The sequence below is a fragment of the Cinclus cinclus genome, chromosome 1 (genome assembly GCF_963662255.1).
Source record: "Cinclus cinclus chromosome 1, bCinCin1.1, whole genome shotgun sequence".
NCBI classification, from domain to species: Eukaryota; Metazoa; Chordata; class Aves; order Passeriformes; family Cinclidae; genus Cinclus; species Cinclus cinclus.
The window spans coordinates 135,889,697-135,916,135 of NC_085046.1; the positions used below are offsets into that span (position 1 = coordinate 135,889,697).

Genomic DNA, 26,439 nt, shown 5'->3' on the forward strand with positions numbered 1-26,439 from the left:
AACTTCCCTCACTTACATATACACACATAAACACATACCTGTATTACTTAGATTATCAGTCCCTTTAAAAATGTGCTGGTAGCTACAGCATTATTCTGGCATTGTGACTCCTTGAAGTAGAGAAAGACATCTTAGTGGCACACGTGGGCTACCAGCAATGTTAGAAATATTAATCTGCCTTGATTACAAAGTCCCATCCCTCTGTTAAAGGGGATTTGGGGAGGATTCTTTTTGATAGATTTTTCAGATGAAAATAAAATGCAAGCACGGCAATATTATATCTGAGAACTGTTTATTGATAAAGAAAGGCCAGTGTTCCACCGAAGTGGGATAGAAAAAAAGGAGGATAGCAAAGAGGGGAAAAAAAGAGACGGAGAGAGAAACAGAACGCTAGGACAGATCAGTACGGCTGCACCCCCGGCTCCCTGTTAGCGCGCAAGGCAGATGGAGCGTGTGCCGGGCGTGATTGCGGACAGCAGCGGGTGAGTGTCTGTCCAGAGCTGAAAACAGGCTGTGGGTCTGTCCAGAGGTGAAAACGGGCTGTGGGTCTGTCCAGAGCTGAAAACAGGCTGTGGGTCTGTCCAGAGGTGAAAACGGGCTGTGGGTCTGTCCCGGCCGGGATGAACACGCTGCTGGACTGTCCCGGTAGGGATGAACACGCTGCTGGACTGTCCCGGTCGAGATGAACACACTGCTGGACTGTCCCGGTGGGGATGAACACGCTGCTGGACTGTCCCGGTGGGGATGAACACGCTGCTGGACTGTCCCGGTAGGGATGAACACGCTGCTGGACTGTCCCGGTGGGGATGAACACGCTGCTGGACTGTCCCGGTAGGGATGAACACACTGCTGGACTGTCCCGGTAGGGATGAACACGCTGCTGGACTGTCCCGGTAGGGATGAACACGCTGCTGGACTGTCCCGGTGGGGATGAACACGCTGCTGGACCGTCCCGGTGGGGATGAACACGCTGCTGGACTGTCCCGGTAGGGATGAACACACTGCTGGACTGTCCCGGTAGGGATGAACACGCTGCTGGACTGTCCCGGTAGGGATGAACACGCTGCTGGACTGTCCCGGTAGGGATGAACACGCTGCTGGACTGTCCCGGTGGGGATGAACACGCTGCTGGACTGTCCCGGTAGGGATGAACACGCTGCCGCGGCCACGGGCGCACCCCGCAGCAGCCGCGGCTCGGGGCCGGGGCGCAGGCCGGGGGGAGGCGGCTCCTCCGTCGAGGATCGTCGAGCCCTGGGGTCGATCTGCCTCGGGCAGTACAGGTGCGGAGAGGACAGACTGCCAGGGAAGAAGCCGGTCCGCAGGGAGAAAAAGGCGGGGGGAGCAGGGACGGAGGGAGGGGGTCAAGATGACCCACCAGGCGATCCCCTCTCCCTCTAAGAAACCCAGAAAAAGTGGCCCCCAATGTGCGTTTATGTGCTAAGATTCATCTTATAGCCTGATTTCCCGAGCATTTTTTTCCCGGGCATCCAGGGATCTGCCCCCCGGCAGGAGGGGTCGCTTCCAAACTGATCGTGGAAACTTCCTCTGCCCTGCTCGCTGCCAGGCGAAGCCTCCCCAGCACAGGGCTCCCAGCATGTGTACAGCCCCCCGAGTAACTTTTCACCTCGTGTTTAACTCATGTAGAGGCATAAATAAAAATCAGATTGGTCCCTTTCACAAAGTACAGCAGTTCACTTCTTTGTTTAAACATGGATCAAAAATTCAAAGTGACCATCTCCCTAATAAAAATCCACTTGGATTGGGGGAAAGGAGCAGCACTTTGATTCCACGACACAAGACTTCATTCAAGAGCACAGAAGAAAAAAATTGCTCTCTTTAAAAATAATTTATTTTCTCATACTGTGGAGACAACTTCCTTGATATCTGTAGGATACAATGACTGTAGGAAGGTATAAGGAGGCTTGATGGGCTTTACAAAGCAGTAAATACATTATTCTTTCCCTTCTATACCTTTGCACTTGCTAACTGCTCCCAGAATAAATGGAGAAGAAAACAACACCAAGGATGTCTATAACAGCCCTATTTTCTTTCTGGTTGTCTTTGCAGAATATTTTCATATTCATTTAATTGCAAATATTTCTGTTTCTCAGGCCATGCAGAGGCAGTTTTGAAAGTTCCTATTGATTATATATTTTGCAAGTATATATTTTCCTTTTTACTGTGCTATGACCTCAGACAGATCTGAGACATGTGGACAGCTCTACTGTGGTCTATCATATAAAGGCCTAGCCAAAGTATTTTTTATTTTCAGTATTGGACTCCTGGATTCTAGCATGTAATTTCATCCTACAATACCTTAAATGAACTTACATGACCTGCTATGTAAAATTAAAAAATGAATTAAATTCTGGATAAAACATATATATATATGTGCTGCTATGACACTGCACCATTATTTGTGAAACCTGTAAATTGCTGTCATAGACTCATAGAACAGTTTATGTTGGAAGGGTCCTTAAAGATCATCTAGCTCCAAATGCTCCTGCCATGAGCAAGGAGCCTTCCACTAGACTAGGTTGTTCAGACTGGCATCCATCCTGATTTTGAACACCTCCAGGAATGAGGAGTCAACAACCTCTCTGGGTACCTTGTTCAAGTGCCTCACCACCCTCACCACAAAGAATTTCTTAATATCTAACCTAAATCTGTCTTCCCTCAGCTTAAGGCCATTCCCAATTGTCCTATCACTACATGCCCTCATGGAAAGTGCCTGCTCAGCCTTCTTGTAAGCCTGCTTCAAACATTGTAAGGAATCATACATTCAACTTTACTGATAAACAAATTCATACTAAAAACTTTAAGTTAGCAATCCTTTAACATTTTACTTGTATGAATCGATTATTCACATTATCATACTCTCAAGCAAAACAAAATCATTGCCAGGCAGAAAATTATGAGAAATTAAACCAAGATTTGTACTCATGCATTGAACTCTGTAAATATATAAGAAAAACGGTTTTGTTTACCTTTGTACTCCAGGTGGAATCCAGTAAAACTAACAGATCCATCACTCCGAAAAGCCAGATGCATGGTATTTGAGCTGCTCTCTATCCTCTCTGGCAGCTTGCTGTCTTGAAAGCTCCCAATCAGTGGGCTATTACTGTCTGGCCCATCATAGATATAAAGAAAATCATAATTTGGTTCTATACTGAAGCTAGAGAACAAAAAAGAGAAATATCAGATGGAATATGCTTTGCCTAACATTTTCACTCTTATTATCTTAAATTTGAAATTTACTGCCTCTTTTAATAAAAGGGAAAAAATCCCTCCACTGTCAGAAAAAAAAATGTTTTGTAGAAGTGTTTTATTAGCAAACACAGAAACACTGTATCTTTTGGTTCACACCTTAGAAACAATAATTTCCTGCAGGCCAGGAAAAAAAAATAAAAGGAAAGCTTTTTAAGTAGAGAAAATAATTAATAACATATTCTGAAGGTTTAGAAAAAATAAACAACCTAGATCTATTGGAACCCTTGGCAGAAATGCTTTACAATATAATGCACTCAGCTTCCAGCCAGACTAAGTACTTTCAGACAGACAGACACAGTCTTCACGTATCTCTGGAAGCAAGAAACATTTTGCCTATGATCAATTTAAATAAAAAGATGAAGTACTGAAACCTCACTTTTTCTTCTGAACTACACTATATCTTGTTAACTAACTTAGTTAAATTCAAACTTAATTTTATTTAAGGGCAGAGACTTAGCTTGTAAGTTTACACCATTAAAAAAAAGAGAAGTTTTCTTAAAAGGTAGGTAGTAAAAGAATGAAAATTCAAACTATTATGTCTCTACTTGACCATAGCCCCTGACTGAAATAAATGTAGGCATTGAAGACCTGACAGAACTTCTTTTTAAGTTCTGGATTATTTAAAAAATATGTCCTTATAAAAGAAATGCAAGAGTGAAAAATCAACACCTTTGATTATTAAAGTGCCGTAGTTCATCTTGAGTTTAAAAGGATTAGCTAGAGTAAGTTTCAGTCAAAAGACTATTTAACAGTACTTAGTGGCGTATTCAGAGTTTCTCAATCTAGATCAGTCTGTGTGTCATAAATGAGGCAATTCTCAGTAAAGATGCAATCTACTTTGACCAAGACAAAGCTTCTGAGTTTTTATCAAAGATTCATAACAACTAACCATATTTTGAGATTTTTTTAACTTGGCAGTATTTGGGATCTAGAAATGGTTCTCAGTATCTGGAGTCACACTGCAAAACATTTTTTTTTATTCTAAGATGGAGGATCTCCTATCTAAATATAGAATACAAAAAGCAGAATATTCTTAAATATATTGAGCTCATGATATTAAACCAAATCAGCAAAAGAAGTGCTAGTACACAGTAGAAAGTTTCCTTACCAACCTACCACATTCTGAAATAACCACTAAAATAATTATCCTGTTAATTATGCAAATATAATTATGTGATTAATTTCCTTAGGATGAACTCATGGAAACACACGCTATGTTACTGAGCACCAAGAAGAGACAACTATATGATCTACCTCTCTAAACAACACATTAGCACTGGTCAGAACAATATAGACACCACTATAGAACACCCAGCATAAGAAGAACTCAAATTTGATGGGACATCACCAGTACCATTTTTTACCTTTTCTGTGACATATTTCCTAGTTGGGATGCATAATTTTCACACATAACATAACTAGTAACTTAGATCATGTGTTACGTACAGTGCAGACAGCAAAAGTTCCTTTGTGAATACTGTTAAGCTCAACTTAGTCTTGCATTGTGATAGAAGAAAATTCCACAACAATTCCATTCAGTAGCTAGAACATCAGGAAGTACCTTGAGTATCCTGAATTTATATGGACTAATAAAACTAAATTTAAAGACTACTTTTGAAATTTTGCCTAAATAGCAGGTGTCACAGACAAATAGATGAATCAATAGCTTTCATCATTAAAGACCATCCTGTTTGCAGACATTTCAGTGAGTTACTCCATGCTGCCTTCTCAGGAACTGAATCTTAGTTAAATTGAGCACCACCTACCTCAGTATTAGCCAATGTAAACAGAATGCTTTTAAGGAAACAGCAATGAGTTTTCATGCTCCACCTCTATGTGTATTGATGAGTCTGATGTATTTATTGCAAATATTGACAAATATAACTATTATTAATTTCTTTGATATTCATATTAAGTATACATATACTACCCTACAGAGATCTGAACAATAGTAAAGTAATAAAAATAAAGCAAATAATAAAGTTATAAACATGACTTTAAAAATATAAGTAGCAGCTTACCTGATAAATGCTAATGATATAACATAATCACTATTAACATTGATAGTCCAGTCACAATCTCTGCTGTGGGGATAAGGGTGAGGGAAGTTTGGTGAAAGTATAAAACCTGATGAGCCAGTCAGGTTTCCTCCACAGGGAGCTGTGGATAAAAATAGATTGGACTTGAGGAAAGAGGTTAAGAGACAAAGAAGCAAGTAGCAGCAATCTGTTCACTGACATTTAGCGTCCTCCAAAAGTTAAACAAGTGAGGTATTTACAAAGCTTTAATAGAAACAAACAAAAAAATATATTTACATTTTGCCTTAGACAAATACTAATATTACTATGTGAAACACTTGGTTTTGAAATCTGTGTCCTTCTGCTTGCATAACATTATTTAAAGGCTTTTCTGAATATACTGTGAACTTGAAAAATGCTCTGGCTACATGCATGAGAAGACATAACTGGATAATTTTTCCTTTTTCTTCTTGTTAAAGGCATTCTAAAAGAACCTCCTTAGGCTATGAAACATGATACTTACTTTGATAATGCAGTTATCTGCCTTTTCACCAGATAACAGTGATGAGTAGTTCAGATCACGACAGATATAATACAAATTAAATTCAAAAATATTGAAGTAATTGCAGTTATCAAACTCAGAGATAAATAAAATAGCTTTAAGTACAACCAGAATAAAAACCCCACATTTTTCTATGTGACTTTGAGATTCCCAAATGTTGTGGGGTTTCAGTCCAGAAAAAACAGTAGTAAAAAAGGAGGAAGGTATAATGAAATTTTGTTCTTCAGCATTCCTTATCTGAGACTCGATGCAACAACAAGAGAATAAACAGGTTTTGGAAAGATCTTTTTTGAAAGAACTTTTCATAACATTATTCAAAAGATTCCCCATAAGATTTATAAAGACTTATAATTTTTGAAATTTTAATTCTGCTAAGTGATCATCTGGGCCTGGGAAAGTAATTGGTTACTCAGGTCTTCTGTAACAGAGATTCTGTGAGCTTTCAGGTTATTTAAATCTATTTTAGAATCATATAGGTCTATGGGTCCAACCATAAACACTGCCAAGTCCACCACCAAACCATGTCCCTAAGTGCCTCATCTACATGTATTTTAAATACTTCCAGGGACGGGGACTATGCCACCTCCTTGATCAGCTTGTTCCAGTGCTTGGTAACCCTACTGGTGGTGAAGAAATCTTTCCTTATATCCAGCCTAAACCTCCCATGGTGCAACTTGAGGCCACTTCCTCTCATCCTGTTATTTGTTACTTGGGTGAAAAAATGAACACCAGCCTCAGTGCAACTTCCTTTCAGGTAGCTGTAGAGAGCAGCAATGTCTTCCCTGAGCCTCCTTTCCTCTAGGCTACACAACATCGGCTTCCTCAGGTGATCTTCATTATGCTGTTCTCTGGACCCTTCTCCAGCTTTGTTGCCCTTCTCTGGACTCTCTCTATTACCACAATGTCTTTCATACAGTGAAGGGCCCAGAACTTAACAGAGGACGTGAGGTGTGGTCTCACCAGTGCTGAGTACCGGGCGATGATGGCTGCCCTGGTCATGCTGGCCATACCTTGTTGATACAGGCCAGGATGCCATTGGATTTATTTGCTTCTGGGCACACACTGGCTCCTGTATGGCCACCTGTCAACCAATGCCCCCAGGTCCTTTTCCATTCATCCCCCAAGCCTGGAGTAGTATATGGTGTAGTGCAGGACTTCACTGCAGGACTCATCACTTCACCTTACTGAACCTTACAGCAGTTGGCCCATTGATCCAGCCTCTCCAGATCCCTCTGCAGAACCTTCCTACCCTCCAATAGATCAACACTCCAGCACAACCTAGTGACATCTGAAAACTGAGAGTGTGCTCAATCACCTCATCAGATCATCAATAAGGACATGAAACAGGACTGGCCCCAGCACTGAGCCCTGGGGAACACTGCTAGAGACTGGCCACCAACAGGATGTAACTCCATTCACCCTTGACTCTCTGGGCCCAGCCATCCAGTCAGCAGCTAACCACTGAAGAGTTCATCTGTCCAAGCTATGAAGAGTCAGTTTCTCCATGAGAATGATGTAGGAAATAGTGTCAAACACTTTACTAAACTCTGCATAGTTAATATCCCCTGAGCAAGTGTCCTTGTAATACAAGGAGATCAGGTTGCTCATGCAGAACCTGCCTTTCATAAACCAGTGCTGTCTGGGCCTGATCCTCTGGTTGTTCTGTATGTGCTGTGTGATTGCACTCAAGAGGATTTGTACAGATAAAGATAATATGTATGGGTATAATTCAACCTACTGGGAAATATACAGAATATTTCTTAATATCAGGAGAAATACTACATCCAGCTGTGGGACATCCAACACAAGAAAGACATTGACCCTTTGGAAAGAGTCCAGAGGAGGGATGATCAGGGAGATGGAACACCTCTCCAGTGAGAACAATCTGAGAGAATTGGGATTGCTCTGCCTGGAGAAGACAATGCTCCAGGAAAACTTATGATGCTTTTCAGTACTTAAAGAGGGCCTCCAAGAGAGCTGGAGGGGGATTTTTCACAAGGTCATTTAATAACAGGACAAGGGGAAAGTGTTTTAATCTTAAAGGTAGGTTTAGATCAGGTTCTAGGAAGAAATTATTTCCTGGACGGGTGGTGAGACTTGGAGCAAGTTTTCCATGGAATTTTTGGATGCCTATCCCTGGAACTGTTCAAGGTCAGGCTGGATGGGGCGTTGAGTAATTTGGACTAACAGAAAGTATCCCTGACATGACAGGAGGGTGGGAATGAGATGGTCCAACCCAAAGCACTCTGTGAATCTATGATTCTATGAATTAAATCACCAGTCATTTACAAATTCAAGTAAAGAAAGTAGAATACTTAAGTAGATTAACATATCCAGAGTCACAGTACATATGAGCACAGTCTTTCTACATTTTGCATATATATTTATATTAAAAGGGAGTCATGAATAGCAGAATTAACTCAAAACAAAACACCAAAAAATTAGAATCTGAATTTACATTTTAGTATTAAAATTGGTGATGAATCATATAATCATAATTTGTGTAAAAGTGGTTAGAAACAGAAACAATGCCTGGCTTTAGGAACACAATAATATCACAGATTAATAGCACTAGCAAATGCATAAAATATATATTCCAGGCCTAGCACTATTTGTTTTGCTTTTTTTTTACAACCACCAAATAGAATTTTTATAACAATAACATTTTCCCAGATATTTTCGGTTGATAGATAAAGTTCCATTAGCTACAACTGAACAGAAGTGAGAAATTTCATTTAGTGTGAAACATTTACTTAGTTTTATGATAAGGATAATAATTGAAATTTTTATATCTTCAAAAAATTAAAATTCATATTGTTTCTAATTAAAAACATCTGCTGTTGAATGTTCCTCTGTCACAATTTCAAAATGAGTTATATTAAATTATTATAAAACAATACATGTTAATTAATTGTAAAAGAGTTCACTGTAACTTTCTGTAACCTTGTTGAAGTGAAAGTTTGTGTGAACAAGGAGCTGTGAGGTTGTATGGATGTAAAGGCTGCTCCTCAGCTGGAACTAATGTTCTTCAGTATAGCCCTGTACATTCCTCTTTTTCAGGTACTTTAATGGTTCAGGTTGCACTCTCTGCATATCCTAGGAGTGCAAATGTGAAGAATACCAAAGAGGATATTTAGGTTATTCACTGTAACCAGGCTTCACTGAAATGACCACAAAACTGAATGAGTCTGATGATCTTTTTGAAGTACTCTGAACTGGCATATAAAGATACAATGAAGTTAAATGCTATGTCCTTGTTCCAGAGTAAATTATGCCAATGTATGCATTCATTATGCTTTCCTGAGGTCTTGATTTACTTTAGTTCCCTGTTAGTTCACTGATAGAATATTTTCATGCTAGTAACTTCTTTCTTATATACTTATTTCTTTACACACGTCAGTAGTTACCTTTGCTGTTTACAGTGTCTCCATTTAATTCTTCCCAAGGTCTGTTGATAATCAAAAAGGGAATAAATGGAAAGTACACTAAGCTAGACAGATTGCTGCAATATATTTTATTTTAATGTATGCCATTAACAGCAGTAAAGAATAATAATAAGAAACATGATCTTTCACTTTGTAAAATATCTCCCAGATAGTTTTCTTCAGATAGAGTGGTTTCAGATTATTTTAATTTTCAGTTCATAAGATAGCAAATTGAGAATGTTAACATCATTAAATCAAAAAAAAAAGTTATTGCATTATGTTTCCTTTTCCAGTTTACTATTTTCTCTAAAATTAGTAATAGATTTTCTTTAATTCTTATGTGTTTCAGAATCCATAATTTTCTGAATTTAATGTGTAGAAAATTATTATTGCCATAACCTTATTTTTAACTGAGGACAGACCAGCTCTGAAAACAAAGTTTAAAGAACACCTTTTATTGCATTAGACATAAGAAGTAAGACTGAACAAATATAACAGCCCATCTAGAAAGAAAGGCAAATGTCAAAACACTATGAAAAATATATTTTTGTGTGTGTTATGCAGTAAAAACCAGATGTAGGTTATGTAAGCCTATCTCTATAAGCCTCAGTGTAGACACAGTGGTAGTAGCACTAAGCCTTGCTGTCTCTGTGCTGATCTAAGCATTCGTTTTTTATAAATAAAATAAATATAGATTGGGGTGTTTTTTATTTAAAATTTATTTAATTTCTCTAGGAGGCAACAAAATCCTATTCCACAGTTTTCTGACTTTTATTTATTTATTTCTCTATTGAATTGCTTCTTAAGAAAAAAACAGAATGTATTATTTTAGGGTTTCATTTACATTTTTACTTTTTCTTTCCCTTTTTTCTTTTCTTTTTTTCTTTTTTTTTTTTTAAGACATATTAAATAAAGACTCATAGTATGGTTTGAGATTGAATGAAGCTTTAAATATCATCTAGCTCAACCCCCTTGTGATGATCAGGGACATCTTCAACCAGATCAGGTTTCTCAGAATTCTGTCCAATCTGACCTAGAATGTTTCCAGAGGACACCTCTCTGGGCAACCTGTTTCAGCCCTTCACCACTCTAACTGTAAAAAATTTCTTCCATATATCTAGTTGGAAGGTAAATTGAAATAATCATACAGAATTATGAAAAGACTTCTGAAATTTTACTTCTTATTGCTTTCACAGAGATGATTTTGAGGAAAGCACAGCTGGAATTAAGTGCTTACAATAAAACTTTTTTGGTAAATATAAATATGAAAAACAAGACCTTGCCTGAAACAAAAGAGTAAAAAGAAACAAAACCAAGCCAGAAGAAAAAAAAAAACAAAAAAAAAAACCCAAAAAACTGAATTTCTGAAGAAAGTCTGAAACCTCTGGGAGACAGTCTATACTTCCCCTAAATATATAGCTAACCTGAATCCTAAAATGTCTTTTTGCATACCAGAATTTTTAATTTCATCCCTGAGAAAACTAAGCAAACATAGTCACTTAAGATTCTGCTATCTAAACAAGATTGAATCCAGAAAATCTTTGGAATGGAAAACATGTAGCTATTTTTTGCAGCACAAGCATGAGCCAAAGCACTGTCTTTTGGCAGAAACATGCTCTCAAATTTATAGTTTCTCAGAATATCTTTAGTATAGTAGAATTTCTAATTACTATCTTTCATTCAAATACATTAATCATTATTTCATTCTTGGTTATTTTCTCATACCTTTGAAATGAAGATATTCTTAAAATTTTGCAAGGCATGGCTAAGGGAATTTAAAAAAACAAGACACACCCACAGGTAAGAACAATTAAAAAGTACATTTACCTAGTTTTGAGCATTAATAATTAGGAGGTTTGGAAAGACACTTTGGTGTGTAAAGAGCAAATAAAATAGACCTGCAACATGATACAACTATACTGCCTATTATTCTTTCATCAAAATTTTGTTTGTTTTTTTCTAAAACTTTGAGAAACAATGATGATGTTGAAGTTATGTGTAGGGTAAGTATTGCAGTTTGGATTTACAGGGATGGAAGCAGCATTAATGAATATATTAAAGGTTATGAGAAAAAATCAATGAACTTCAGGGTGTACTGAGCTATAACACACAATTTTTAAATCACTTAGCTCTAAGGCAAGGTTTGCACTCTCTAGTCTATTAGCAGTACATATTCCCCAAGAATGTATCATTATAGGAAATCAATAGAGGATAACTTCATGCTTGATATTTGGACAAATAAATCATCATAATAAGCATTCTTGCTACTCTGTGTACAGCAGGTGTTCTTGCATGAAGTGTGGAACTTACCAGTATTAGATAAATGGATGCATACAGCTTAAAATCAAGTGTATGCATATTTAATATGTGCTAGGGACAGAATGTCAGTTGAGCACCTACACTTACATTTAATCTATTTTTTAATATCATCTACTCACTATTGATAGTGATTAAAACAGCTAGTACTGCTTTATAATAGGGTAATTATTTTTCAGTTGAGACATATATTTTATAAACAGCAATATCAAATAAGGCCAGCTTGATAGAAGAATATTTTTTAGGGCCCAGAGCCCTAGAATACCTTTTACTTTTTCACTTAGACATCTAGAGATGTTCAGTTTCAGTTGCCATTACTATAAAATGCACATTTTTGCATATAAGTATTGTAAGAGATGAGAAATAAAATATTATTTTACTGCAGTCTTCCAGAAAATAGCCTAGATAGTTCTTGTCTTCAAGGCCATAAACTCACACTACATAGGGAGGCATAGTAAGGAGAGTAGAACATAGAAAATAATACTTTAACACATTAAGTAGAATAGCCAAGACACCAAGTGTCAGCAGACATGCATGAACAGGATGGATGGTGTCAATGCAGAGGATATGCAAATAGAATGCAGGACTTATTTGTAACAGCTAAGATCAAGTTAAGTTTATTAAAGGAAAGAGTGTTGGAAAGCTGTATGGTGTTCCTGGCAGCTGTGATCTCTGGCAAGTTCCTCCCCACCATGTTTGTCCGATGGACTACCAAGGATAATAGTCAAGGCACTGACTTATTTGCTTATTTGATGTCTGTCCCGAATCATCAAATTATAAATTAGATGGCCCTGAGAGGGAGGGCATAAAAACCATTATACTAACAACTACAGAGGAAAGGTTTTGGTTATAACTATCAGAGGTTGATGTAAAATAATTTTTAAGATGTGCAGTACATGTATTTTTTTACACAAGTTCCTAGAGCAGTGTGATTCATTACTTGAAGATTTCTATTTTTAGGAAAGCATTATTTAATGTTTTCTGCATACCTATACAGATTGGTGGGTTTGGCTGCCAGAAGTACCGGTTTTCTACCTGAATGCAGGTTATTCTCTCATCTCCTTGAAGTTCATAGCCAGGGTCACACTGAAAAATGACAGCGTCTCCAGGTTCTCTTCCATCACCATTTCTTGTTCCATTCATGGGGACACCAGGATCACGACAGGCAGTGGCTACAGAACCTAGCAGCAAAGTGAAAAAAAACATATAAATACATTTTGAAAAAAAAAAACCAAACCAAAACAGCTTTTCAATTTCACACCCCCCCCATTTTGTTACATTTTTCTAATCAGAAAGCTCTGCAAATGCAAAGTTTTATTAATCACTTCAAATGTTGATAAATCATCCAGCAATCTGCTGCTTTTATACTATTAATTTTTGCTACCTACTTTAGTTATTAAAAGTGTCTAATTTTTCTTTTGCTTGATTTTTTTTTATTATTTCTGTGAAGAACTGCAGTATATAAAAAGGAAAGGAGGAAATTTCCTATTACCCTGGGCATTTAGCACTTTAAACTTAAAACAATTTTTAATATGAATAAAATTAAAAGCAGATTAAGGTCTTCAGGTTTTCTGATTAAGGTACGGTTGCACATGTCTTCAAATTTCCACAAATCTATCGTTCATAAATTTATCTTTGGTGTAACATTTAGCTCTGACCTTGGAAGTGAATTTCATTGATCACTCATGTCTATACCCTTGCATATGACCTATCTAAAACACTAGACTTTTGTAGCAATAATAGAGAAATCACTACCAAAAATACACATGGGTTTAGTCTGAGAGAATATGCAGCTATATATAATGCATAAATATGTATTATTATTAATATAAAATACAATCACAATGACTGCAAAAAGTATAAAAAATTTAAAGACATTTTCCTCATGGTCAATGTAATAAATATATTAAGCACAATAATATGTAAGTTTAAGCAAAAAGTAAGTACATAAACATTCATTTCAGTAAATATTACTTCCTACTAACATTATAGAACTGAAATATGTTATACATATTACAAATAAATACCAAATGTCAGACTTGCCTGTGGAACTAGTCCCACTGAGCTCAGCAATCTGTGTAACATAAACACAAAGTGGCAGGACTAAGATTTAATTCAAATGCTCTCTTTCTGGGTAGGTAATACCAGCAGACAGCAATCTTTTCATCCCAAATATGTGTGGGCTTTGTTTTTTACAATGTTTTTGAAGAGCAAATTTTTGTCTAAACAGTTTATTTTCCTTAAAAATCAAAAGCCCTCCAAGTACCTTCCTTTCCAAGATGTACTTAATAAAAAAATATAATTGACTCTATACAGTTCTTGGGATTTTTATGAGGTTGTTTTTATGCATAGGAAACACTGACTATAGGGAAAAAAATCCACACAAATAAATCTGCACAAAAAATCAAGTGAACAATGAACTGGAGTAAGGGGAAAATTTTCCCTCTTAGTCCTCACACGATTAAATACATATTTCTTTTAAATGTTTCATAATAAATGAAAGACAATTTTCTTTTATATTTTCTGCATATTTTTTAAAACTTCTTCATTAGACACTACCATGACTCCTGTTGGTATCTTTAAATACATTGCTGGGTTTAAATTCAGAAAAAGTAGTACTATAATATCAAATTACTAAATTCACTGCACTGTACTAGCAGGTCTTGCAAATGTTGCATGCAAGACAATAAGATAAGAGCTAGATTAAACTTGAGTAAAATTTCATCAAATATGGAAAAGTTCAAAAGGTTCTTAATGCAGGTCAGAACTAAAAGAAAAAAGACTGAAGCAGGTAGTAAACCCAGTCATATATTAATGTGCATCCCTCCCAGCTGAGAACACAGGACACATTCTATCTTTTGATTGTTTTGGCCAGTCAGAGCAGCCCATATTGGAGAGAAACTGTGTTCTGCCCACTTTAATATTATCTGCCTTGAATTTTGCCATAAACAAGAAAAAGAGTTCTCTTCTTTATCTAAAATAGGCAATTCCAGAAGAATGGGGGATGATTCTTACTCAGAATTTGCAATCAATCTTGAAGGGCCAAAGAGAGAAAGATGTTGGTATGAAACTTGTTATTGTCTGTACATCATATTGCTCCTACTACATTGTGTCATTCTGCAAAAAAATTGGATATGGCTGAAAAAGACATGAAGGGGCCACACAGGAATTTCTGATACAATCTGTCTGGGTTTTTTTAATCACATAGTAATATTTATGCAAATTAATTTTATAATATGAGGTCTGTTCACCAAACTTATAACCTTACTCTTATTTGCCCTGTATAGTAGTCATCCTGCATGCCTGCACAACCCACCTCCTGGTCTTTTGGCTTTGTAGCCAAATTGATGAAGCATGGATTGGATAAGTAGAGTATGAAATGGGTTGAAAACGGGTTGGTATGCCAGGTTCAAAGAGCCTCCATGATCCAAAACCTAGGCAGGAGCTGATTAGCAGCAAGGTCCCTCAGGGGGGGTTGTTGACTTCAATATTCATTAAAGATGGGGACAATGAGACAGAGTTAGCTTTTGGCAAGTTTACAGACGCTGGAAGATAAGTTGATATGCTTTAGTGCAGGGATGCTGTTTAGGGAGGTCTCAGTAGGCTGGAGAAAAAGCTTGAGAAAAACATCATGAGGTTCTAAAAAGGAAATTAATCAGGGCAAATTAATCCCAAGAAACAATTTGCCAGAGAGCAGGTTTACAGAAAAGGGATATAGAAGACAAAAGCCCTTCTAGGAAGTAAGTGTGAAGCAAAAGCGCAAACACAGAAATCAGCAAAATTCCAGCTGTATAAAAGAAAACACTGTTTCACTTCAAATGTGGTCAAACTTTTTTTCTTTTGTGACCAGGCAATTGGACTAGAAGTCTCCAGAGGTACTTTTCAACTTGAATTATTCCATTACTATTTTTAAACTTTGCAAATTCACATTAAATGCACACTGAACCAATTTAAAAATAAAACCACTTGTTTAAGATTGTTTTTCACATTATAACATTAGAATGCAAAAGAGAACTTCTCTGCTCCCACTATGTCATCATCTGGGTTTTAGACTTTTAGCTAGATGATTTCTAGAAGTCTAATTCTCTCTTTATTTTTTTTTTTTTCAGTTTGTTCAGCATTTTGCAAGGCTCTATTAAAAGCATGAAATCTAATTGAAGGATTTATGAACTGGTTTGGCAGACCATGTGAGCTCAACAGGCTGACAAAAAATACACTAATTTAATCTAAATGAACAGGATGTAAGAAAGGGAAGGAATGCCATTAAAAGTACTGAATATACTTTGCTTTATCATAAATAGATAATAATTTAATTGCTTAGATTTGCCTAAAATCTGTGGGAATTTTTGCTTCTATCTTCTCTGTAAAGTGCTACTTAAAGGAAGAGAGAAAAAAAACTTGCATAATAGTATTGCTACTACATCATATGTGATTTATTTATTCATGTATTTCATGACATTATCTTCAATATCATCTTCAGGTTAATAAAATAGGGTACAGTTCTTAGTGAGAGCACACTGTAGAGCTACTAACTTGGAGCACTTAGTCCAATTTTTCTTGCAGCCTTTGGAGATGTGGTAGGGTAAAAACATCTTTTGTTCTACATTTTTAATTTATATCTATATAACAATCTGCATTTTTTCTTGCTGTTGTTGAAAGCAAGAACTCCAATGTTTTGTGTTTTTCACCTCCACTTCAACATATACACATATCTACACAAAACATTTCAACAACTAGAACTGACAGATTTAGATACCGAAATTCAGCTTTTATTTTACTTTGATGGTGATTGTAAATGGTGGTAAAGGCCTATGCAAATAAATTATGGTACAATATTATATAGATATATGCATGTTTGTTTGTTTATGTTTTTCTTGCATGTCACCATAGTTTATGATGGAAATAAGTGAGAATTCCTAAAAATGACTGATTCCTTAAGCTTAATTTGTTACCAAATTCATTTTAAAGAGAATAAACCAGGAGAAGGTATCCAGAGCTCCACATCTACGGTGAGATTAAAACATAAATAAATTATTCCTTCATGGTATTTCCAAAACCACATATCTTGCTTTGTAAGCACAAATCTTAATTCAACTTTCTTAATTAGGAGTGGGATTAGGTTGACTTAATCTTGGCCATGCAAAAGTTAGATGTCTTATTAATAAGCTTTTTCCCCAGATTCCCTCTGTAATCAGGATCACATGGGAGAAACTTTTACTTAAGCTCGGCACTTAACATTCTCATGCACTGGAACAGAAAGACGCACATGATTTTTCTTCTTCCCTTGAGACAGAAATCCTGTATTGATACTGATATTAAAGGAGCTGGAATCTCTTTCCTTTATTTTTTTTAATAAATAAATTTTTCAGAATAAGAATCCTCAAGCACTTTTTTTTTTCTTTTTGAGGGAAAAATTTAAAAAATAGTTATGTAAGAAGGAAACTGGAGAAAGAATATCTCAGTACCGTATGTAATTATAGAATTAATGCATTTCTGGAGAGCTAGCATATATTACCCATATATTCAAACTGAATTTCTTAGTCACAGCTTTATCTCATGTCTGCTGTAGTCATTAGGGCATTTTTCATGCACCTGACTATAGCCCATCATTACTACTGTCAAAAGCGGCGTATGTTAATTATAGGTTTGGTTTTTTTTTTTTATTTCAGAGAGGTTATCTCTGTGTTCTGCCCTGCATTCTCAACTCTGTTTGCCTCTTTAATCTGTGTCTTTTTAAAATATTTATTTTCATTACCTACCTTCAGCCTTGTTTTGTTTTTTTTTCCCTCCTTTTTAAGTGTCAATACTGTTTATGAATTGTATATTCCAGTACAAGAAGTGAGCCTTTTTTCCTGTTATATATTCAGGCACCTCAATCACTGCCTTCATAATTCCCCATGAAAATTTGTGAAATAAACAAAAATTCTGGGAATAATAAAATTCCTGATGTCTTTGATAGTTTACCTGCAATGCAATCCTGAAAGCTTTCTGCAAAATATCAGAGCAGGCTATCACAATTCCCCATAAATTCATGTATAAGCACTAAAGTTCTTTGTGACATATGACAGTTGATAAAGTAGGGAAAGGATACCTCACATTTTATTCTATTATAGTTATTGGAAACTCAGAATTTAGGAAATATTGTCTAGAATAAATAATAAGCTGTGATTTGTGAATGTAATCCATTAAATTCTTATTAAAAACATTTTTTGTGGGAAATAGACAAACCTCAGATGTGTCTATTACCTAATATATGCAGCATAACAGAACAGGTGCAGGAGTGACTCTGTGTGCAGCAAAAATGTGTGAGTGATCGTCTGAGAGCCTTTTTTCCCTAATGAAGGTAGAGAAATGCAGAAACCTATTTTATTTTTTGTCTTGGCACTCATAGTTTAGAATAATCACACTGCAATCAGACAAATCATTTGGTCTAGATAAAGAATTGAGAGACAATTCTTGATCAAAAATTCCAGGATAGAGATGAATGCAGCTCATGCTCAAACTGCAAAGTAGGTGAAAGATTAGTGAACATATAAAATACAGAGAGCTTGCATGTCTCTCACCATGGTCAGAGTGACAGAAAGCATTTCAACATATTGTTATTACACACTTCTGAGCTAAGCATGTTTGTAAAATAAAACTGCAGATTGTGTTCTGGTTTGCAATTGGGCATGGTTTTGGAGTAGATGAATAACTTTCATTTGGATGAAGCTAAATTTGAAGATACACTACTGAACTAGGGTAGAACGACTCTGAGCTAAGAATATCTCTGAATACTGTTGCCAGCTCAGTACCAGCTGTTTCCATCTATGTATCAGCTCCTCTTAGTTCTTCTGTGTGAAGTGATGGCACAGAAATAACCGAAGGACCCACAAGTGGGACTTAATATCTCAGATAGCCATAAAGACATATTCTCTAATTTGGGCTTTGAATATGAGATTGCCAATCCTCCAGAAAACAAATGCCATTGCACAGGCAGAAATATTTACTCTGGGAAGTTGTTTATCTCACCAAGTTCCTGCTAGGTGACTTGAATGAAATGGGGCAGAATCTTGCTTAGAGTCTTTGCAGCCAAACCACACAAAAAATTCAGTTCCCTTCCTCCCATAACTTGTTTGCATTTTTCCTAAGAGCATTCATATATTCATATAAACAGATTCATAAGTTCTGAGCTGTGGAAATGAGGGAGCATCCTAAATCATCTCTTTATGAGCTGTACAGTACTGTGCAAATGCTCCCACAGAGCCACAGAAACCATCAAACCAGCATTCAATCATACCCAGAAAAGGTGTAAACACAGATCTATCTACAAGTGTCCTTTACATGGGGTATAAAAGAATTTTGATACCTCTTTAAAAAAAAAAGGCACTAAGTATATTTAATACATTAATCAGAGAATTAAATAATCTAAATTGATTATTCCTGCTTCAAAAGTGATAAGTTGGTGCCAGGGTCAAAAAGTTTCTGATAGTTCATAAGCCCAGGCAGTTTAATAGGTGACTGAAATGTTCTAAAAGGACAGCTCTATTTTCATGCAGGAAAGATACCTTGAGACATAGCATTAAAAGTGGGACAAGGTTACAACAGACTCCAGTGATGCTGGAAACAATATAATAAATGTCTTGAGATTTCTTGGTGTTAATGGTGATTTCTAAATTTGATGTTCCAATGTGTGTTGATTCAAATATAATTAAAGAGTCTGAATCTCGAACCTGGAGAATTAAGGAAAAATAAAAAAAAGGCCTTTTTTTCTTTTTTTCCCCCTTTTTTTCTCTTTTTTTTTTCTTTCCCCAGAGCCCACAATCATGTTAGCAGCTTCAAGGCTTCCAAATTTCAAGCTCTTCATAACACAAATCATGTCAAAAATATGATTATAAGCTTATTTAAACCAACATAATCTTTGAAACTCCTATCACTTTAAATAAAGGCTTTCTAGTATTGCCGCTCTTTCAAACTCACATCAGCCTGAACCAATCCTGACTGCAGCTTCAAAATTCAAGCTGTCTCAGAACCCACATAATACCTTTACCCATATGGACGTTGCAGTCTCCCTGAATCTCTAATGCTGTTTGAGAACCAGGTAAGCCTGGTATTTGCTATCTCAAATCCAACCTTTCATGTAACTTTTCCTGAAAAAGAAAGAATAAATTATCCACAGCATTTTCATTGTCTTCTACCAACAGAAGCACTGCTGATAGCATTTCTTTAATCTATTTTTAACTTTCCTTTCTGCTGTAGTTCTAACAGAGATTTAGAAGCATAGTCATTGTAATTCTTAAGTAAATTCTAACCACGGACTTCATTTGTTGATTTTGCATGACTTCATGGATTCTATCTAAGTTTGTCAGTTTTTGTTTAAAGATTAAAATGGGAAAATATTAAGAATAAATCAAAGAATCAGAATTTCATTTGGGACAATGCATCCTTCAACAACGAAGTTAACATCTTGCACAACCAGGGTTTTCTAGGTTGTATAGACAGGTCTCTGTGTTAAGGAAACTTCCCCCCCCCAACCATCCTGGACCAACTCTGGCAGTCACACTTGCACAGCCAAAGCTTGGGCCAAGGCTCCTTCACAGCTGCACACCCCACAGCTGCACAGTCAGAGACACTTTCTTCACCAGCTTGACCCCATCTCAGACATCAACTGAACTTTTTTTAAAATTCTTGTTTACACTGTAACCTGGTACAGTCTTTCTTGGGAGGGTGGGGGAATAGGGGAAGAGGCCAACCGTGGATATTAAGCTTTTCCTTAAATGTTCTTATCTGATTTTACTATCAGATAGGTTAGGATTATAGATAGGTTATCAGAAAGGATAGGTTATCGATCTTTCTACTCAATACATTACTTTTCCTAATTGTTTTTGTTTTTGTTAATTTATACTAGTCGTTAAAACCATCCAAAGTGCCACACTTCTCCTACCATGTCTTATTAGAAACTTTAAGAGCTGTTTTATTTCCAGTTCATAAGTAATAATCTTTTTTCTATTCATATAAACTCCTCAGTTCAGAACACATAGTATTTCTTAAGCATTTGCTCAGAGTTTGGCACTGAGTATGAAACTTAGGCCAAATAAATAAATTGACATATGGTTTCAGATAATTTCTGAAACTCCATAGAAAATGGATACTGTGACAATTTTTGATCATGCCAGCAATGCATTTCAGCTGGGAAGAAGTGTTTTGAAAATCTTCATTTATATTTCATGTTAAGGGCTTGGGGGTTTTGGAACCTTTTGGTACTTTAAAGCTTTTATACTAGATCCATCCCTATGTCAGACCACACATTCCTTTACATATACACGTGAATACAGTGAGATACAAATAACTTCTCAAAAAGAAGAAATTATGAGAACCTTGGACTATTCACAAGGGCTGCTCATGCAGTGAAAAGTCTTAGCAATGGCAATTCAGTTCTTAATAGCACTTCTATTGAAAAGATTATTAAGATGATTTGAGTTAAAATATGTTTGTTTCATTTGTTTGTCTGCAGAATAGTGTGCAACCTGCTTTGTTACAACTGTTAAGGGTATGGTTGTACGACAGAGAACAATACTTCTGGTTTGCCTTGTTCTTTAACTGAAATCTTCTGAAGAGAGGGGGAGATTGTTCCTATCTTGAAAGTTAAATTTTTTATTTTGTCCTTTAATTTCAAATTATATATATGCATTATAGCCCTATAGTTTCAAAACACCATGAATATATTGAAAGTTTTCAAAGATATGGCCAAATATTTAATGTATCTGAATGTTTTTACATTTAAAAAAATTCTCCACTAGTTCTTTTTACTTGTTTGGGTTGGGTTGGGTTGGGTTGGGCTGGAGGGGAGCAGTGTACTATAATTGATAAGCTTGACATTGATACAGAATTGGCCTCATTATTTGGTAATATTCTGTCCATACACTTGAATGCCATTACCCTGAGCTTTGCTAAGAAAGTGATTTTTTTCTGTTGAAGAAAAATTAAAGTACACTGTCAAAAAATGGCTTCTGTTTTCTTCAGCATTATGCAGATTAGACCTTACCAAAACAATAACAGAATATAGAAGAATAAAGATTTTATTGCGAGATTTTAAAATTCATCTGTGCAAATTAATTGTATCTCAGACTGCATGTCAGAATATGTCCAGCCTGTAACTGAAGGCACCAGCCCACAAATAACTTCTTCCACATTGATACACATAGGACTGAAAGATGAGCATTCATCAGTCAAGAGTTTTTTCTATATCAGTCAATTATGAGATGAGGCAGATTACTGGAATGCTGTTAGGAAAAAAGTAAAATTCCCTTGACAAAATATAGCAGATTTTTTTTGACTTTTACATTACCATGTTACAAAATGGCTATCCCTGGCCAGAAATGGGGTAAGAAGGACAGCAGGAACAGACGGTGAGTTGACAAACTTGATGTCAACTCCATTATAGCATGGTGTTTGTGCTGCATTGGTGGTTGGACTTGATGAACTTAGAAGTCTTTTCCAACAGTAATGATTCTACTACATACACACACACACACACACACACATATATATATATATATATATATATGTATGTTTGCCATTACCTCAAAATATTACTCCTCTCTACACACATTTTTGTGATGTTTGTTCAGTCAGTTACAAGCTTGCAAGAAAACCTCCAAACACTTTCCTTTCCTTTGTTATGGACTGCATACAATAAAAATTGTACTTCTTTTACACTCAATGACTAAAAAATGAGAGATATTCAACAGAGAGGAGGATAAGTCCTTGGAGAAACAGAAGAAAATTCTCAAAATAGTTGTCCCTCCTGTACATTTGTGAACTCTACTGTAATCTGAATGTAGAAAAAAAGGTAAGAGTCCTTAAGATGTACTTGCACTTGCAGGAAAGATCCCATCACGTGTACATGTGTATATATCAATAAAGGATGGCACATGAATGATAAACAAATGAAACTAATGATACTGAAAATGATGAATAGAAAATCTATCTCCAAAGTAGCATTAAACAAAACCAGAACTTCTCAGTGACAATAGAGGGCAGAATAACCATGGCATTTAATTTATCTGCCATTGGAAAATATCTTCCCCACTCATGCGGTTGAATGTCAATTCCACACTTTTCTTCTGCCATGTGTATAAAATAATTAGTAATATACCATTTTCAAGACTTCTGCAGAAACAGCTCAATACACTATTCTCCTGTGTACAGAACTTTTTGTAAGAAGATGAACTCCATGTACATTTAAAGATGTGCAGCATCACCTGTATGTGATTTTGCAAAAATAAATCACATAAACCTTAAATGATGATTTCATCAGTCCCACAGTATTTAACTTAATGTTCTATATAAGATTGCAAATAAGGACTGCTAGCATACAAATGCAGAGAATAATCTTCATGGTGAAATCTTCACCAGGCAAGTGGTTTGGGTTAAGTTTCTTTGTACATAGAAGACAAAACATGGTAAGTCTTGGTCCCATGCAGTTTTGTTCACTTATTGGTAGTAAAAGAACTACAAAAGAAGGAAAGCTTAATTGAGATTATACTCCTTGTCCAGTCAATGGAGTCACACAATTTTTGGTCCCAAAAGAGGATAAAGAGGCTAATTATATTATTAAGTATAGGTTACTTGTTCATCAGGTTTTTTCATATCCTCATTTTAGGATTTGATACTTTGAATAAAATCATACAATTGTGTATGTGGATATAGACCAAATTGTAATGCTTTTCTGTTGGTGTCACACCTGAATATTAGGAAGGTACCTGTACATTAAATAGCATAACCTGTATACTTTTGACAAATTACTAATACAAAACAGAAAATAAAATACATGCTATTAATTAAAACTTCAAAGTATCTTAGTTGAAATAATTTCAAGGATATGTATTATTACATACATGTTTTGCAGTCTGGAGCTCTATTTTGTTCAGTAGTTGACTTGAAAGAATTCAGTAAAAGAAATTGTATTAACCAAAGGGAAAAAAAAGGAAGCTAGAGAACCTTCTCTGAAATAGAAAATTAATTTCATTTATAATATTAAGAACCACACAAGTATATTTTTGCACTTCCAAACTGCTGTTTACGCAATTATAAATATCTGTAATGGACTTCTTCTGCAAGTAATATAACCCTTTGGCAATGAAAGTTTTATCTGAGAGACTTAAAACAGAGTGCTCAATTTTATTATTCTGTAAAGGAAAGCACAGCATCACATTTTTCAGATTCAAAGAATAGCTTTCCCCCACACAAAATTGAAATATGAAAGTAAAATATTAACTGAGACATACAACATTCAAAATTTGGAACCATATCAACTTGATCTCTCTGAAATGCCATGTCACAAGTCAGAAAAAGTCAGTCAACTTTACATATCTAAATTTAGGACAGGTGAAAAGACTTTTTATTCATACAAATTGAAAGGTCCTGGACAAACTATATTGCATGGGGTTTAAAATCAGGAATTTCAATCATAAATATAATCAAGTTACTTTTATGGTGACATGGCAGAGAGGAGGATTTTTTTATCTATAATGTTAGAATTGCTTTTAATGTCACAAATTTATTTTGATACTTCCTTTCAGCTTTCACTTTTTAATACCACAACTCCAGGTCTCTCTTAGGTCTCCAAGTCATTACCAAGGCATTTTACATGGAAGCATTAACTCATAGTATTTGCCTGCTAAAATGCACATACGCTCTGTGCTACTCAACAAAGAGATGACAGCTACTAAGAAGTTATTGTAATTTACAAACTTCTGACAAGAATTACATTTTTGTCATTGAAAGACATAAATGGTTATTCCTTTTACTAATATCTGCTTCTTAAAAGAAAGGCAACAGCAGATAGAAGGAAACAAACCTATTAAATTGTTTATTTCTTTTAAGCCTCTTGATGCTAAAAACAAAGCCCCCCACCCGCCGCCAAATTCAATAAAAAAAGAAACCACAAAACCAAAGAAAATATACACCAAGTCCACCCCCTGCAAACCTAAAACAAAACCACTGAGCTGAATTTATAAGTGTGGACATCCACAGATATTTCTGATAGGAAAGTGGTCCTCCTGAAATCTCTAAATTCAAAGGATTCTGCTCTCCATTCGAAGAAATCGGCAAGCCAGAGTGTGAAAATATTTTAGATTAAAAGTTCTTTCTGCTATGAAATAGACACAAAGAAGAATAATTCCTATGTGAGTGACTTCAGAAAAGTGAAAATGTTAGGAAATGATCCCTATACCAGCAATGGTAGGAAACAGCATTCTGAGAAAGAAACCAGTAAAATTCCCCATATGCATTTTCAAATCCCCTTCAGGGTAAGTATGTCAAAAGTAGAGATCTTTATTACTGGAAAGCTGAAGAAAAGAAAAAAAAAATACAGGAGGGTCTTCAGCATCAAAAGAGACTTCCTAAAGATGACTGTGGCTAATAGGTCTGTCTTTGAACAAAAGAAATTCCACCAATAAACAACAAATCCACAAGATAATAACAATAAAAAAAATTGAACACAAAACATTTAGAAGACACTTAGCTATAAATCATAAATATAGAAAGCTGACTTGTAAGCATTTAATCATCACAGTAATCAATGTAAGCAATATGATGCATTATAATTCTAGACTGGAAATTAATACTATCAGACTTAAACCACACAAGCAGATATCTGCCTCAAGTGTTCTTGGCTTTTCCTATAGAGGCAAGTAACTCCAAAGGGCTATTCACCCAGTCTTAAAATAAGGATGAACAGCTGCAGTTTGACAGCAAATCCAAGTATTTTAAGGCATATCCTGTTATATAAGAAATTGCTGTCACATGATATAAAATACTGCTACAACATCTATTTACAAAACCTTCCCAATACTCAAAAATATTTACAGTTTATTTCTCCACTGGCTGCCTTATATTGCTCTAAAAAATGCTCTATCCTGTGTGATGTTTAATTAGTCAGAAATGTGACTGCGCTCTGAGGTCTGTATTGCTGAGCGATTCAGTAGTGCAGTTATTGGTGAAATAATGGTCTCTGAAAGATGAATACAGATCCTCCCTTCCTGCATAAAAGATAGATGGCACCTGAAATGTTAAAGTTAGCAGAGAAAACTTTCCTGTAATACCAGATTCAAAGGCCATTGAAATCTGTGGAAAGGTTCTGATTAACTTCAGTGGGATCTAATATGATATTACACACTTCAGACATGATAGTGACTAAAAATATTATTTTAAACACACAGTTATTATCAGCCAATGGTATACATTTTAGTGTTCTTAACTACTTTCAGGTCTCTGTCTTTTTTTCACAGCTACTACTTTCATCTTGGTGACATGAAGTAATGTCAATTAAAAATGTTTCATTTTGCCTAATATTTTGGTCTTACCCTGACAAATGCAGCTCATATCTCTGGCAAATAAATGACATTTCCCTTCTCTTTCTCCTTCACCTTTCTTGAAGGTTTACTTTGCTATTCTGTGCAGAATTTGACGTTAAAAGAAAAAAAAAAAGAAATACTGTTGATTTGATTGGTGTTTTTCCAGTAGGTATTGGGTTCTTCATGCTTTGACAGTTGAGAGAAAATATTCTGTAACAGGTATTTCCTGTTTGCATATTGCCTCTGGCCTGTTGTCAACTTTTCACACTTCTTTAAGGATAGACTTCTGGCATCTGTTCTATAGCTACATTATTCACATGCCATTTAGACATGTTCCAAAATCCTCTTATTTTTATCTTACTGTTGAATCATCAGGGGTTCTTATTTTGTTTTTACACATATGTACAAAGTTTTTGAAATATTCTACTTTATTATACATCTTTTGCTACTTTGGTTTTCATGATTTGTGGTCTCTGTTTTCTATCATATTGCTTCATTGTGGTCTCAAA

At 35.7% G+C, this 26,439-nt stretch overlaps 1 protein-coding gene across 3 annotated transcripts in view; it reads right to left on the reverse strand.

The window, feature by feature from the left end:
• CSMD3 (CUB and Sushi multiple domains 3) overlaps positions 1 to 26,439 on the reverse strand; it is a 590,741-nt gene that overhangs the window by 161,111 nt on the left and 403,191 nt on the right. For all 3 annotated transcript variants that reach the window (XM_062491358.1, XM_062491350.1, XM_062491342.1), the window contains 3 exons: positions 12,581 to 12,772; positions 5,292 to 5,430; positions 2,988 to 3,175 (listed from right to left, as the gene is read on the reverse strand). In XM_062491358.1, coding sequence (XP_062347342.1) covers positions 2,988 to 3,175; positions 5,292 to 5,430; positions 12,581 to 12,772 — 519 coding nt within the window. The remainder of the gene's footprint in view (positions 1 to 2,987; positions 3,176 to 5,291; positions 5,431 to 12,580; positions 12,773 to 26,439) is intronic.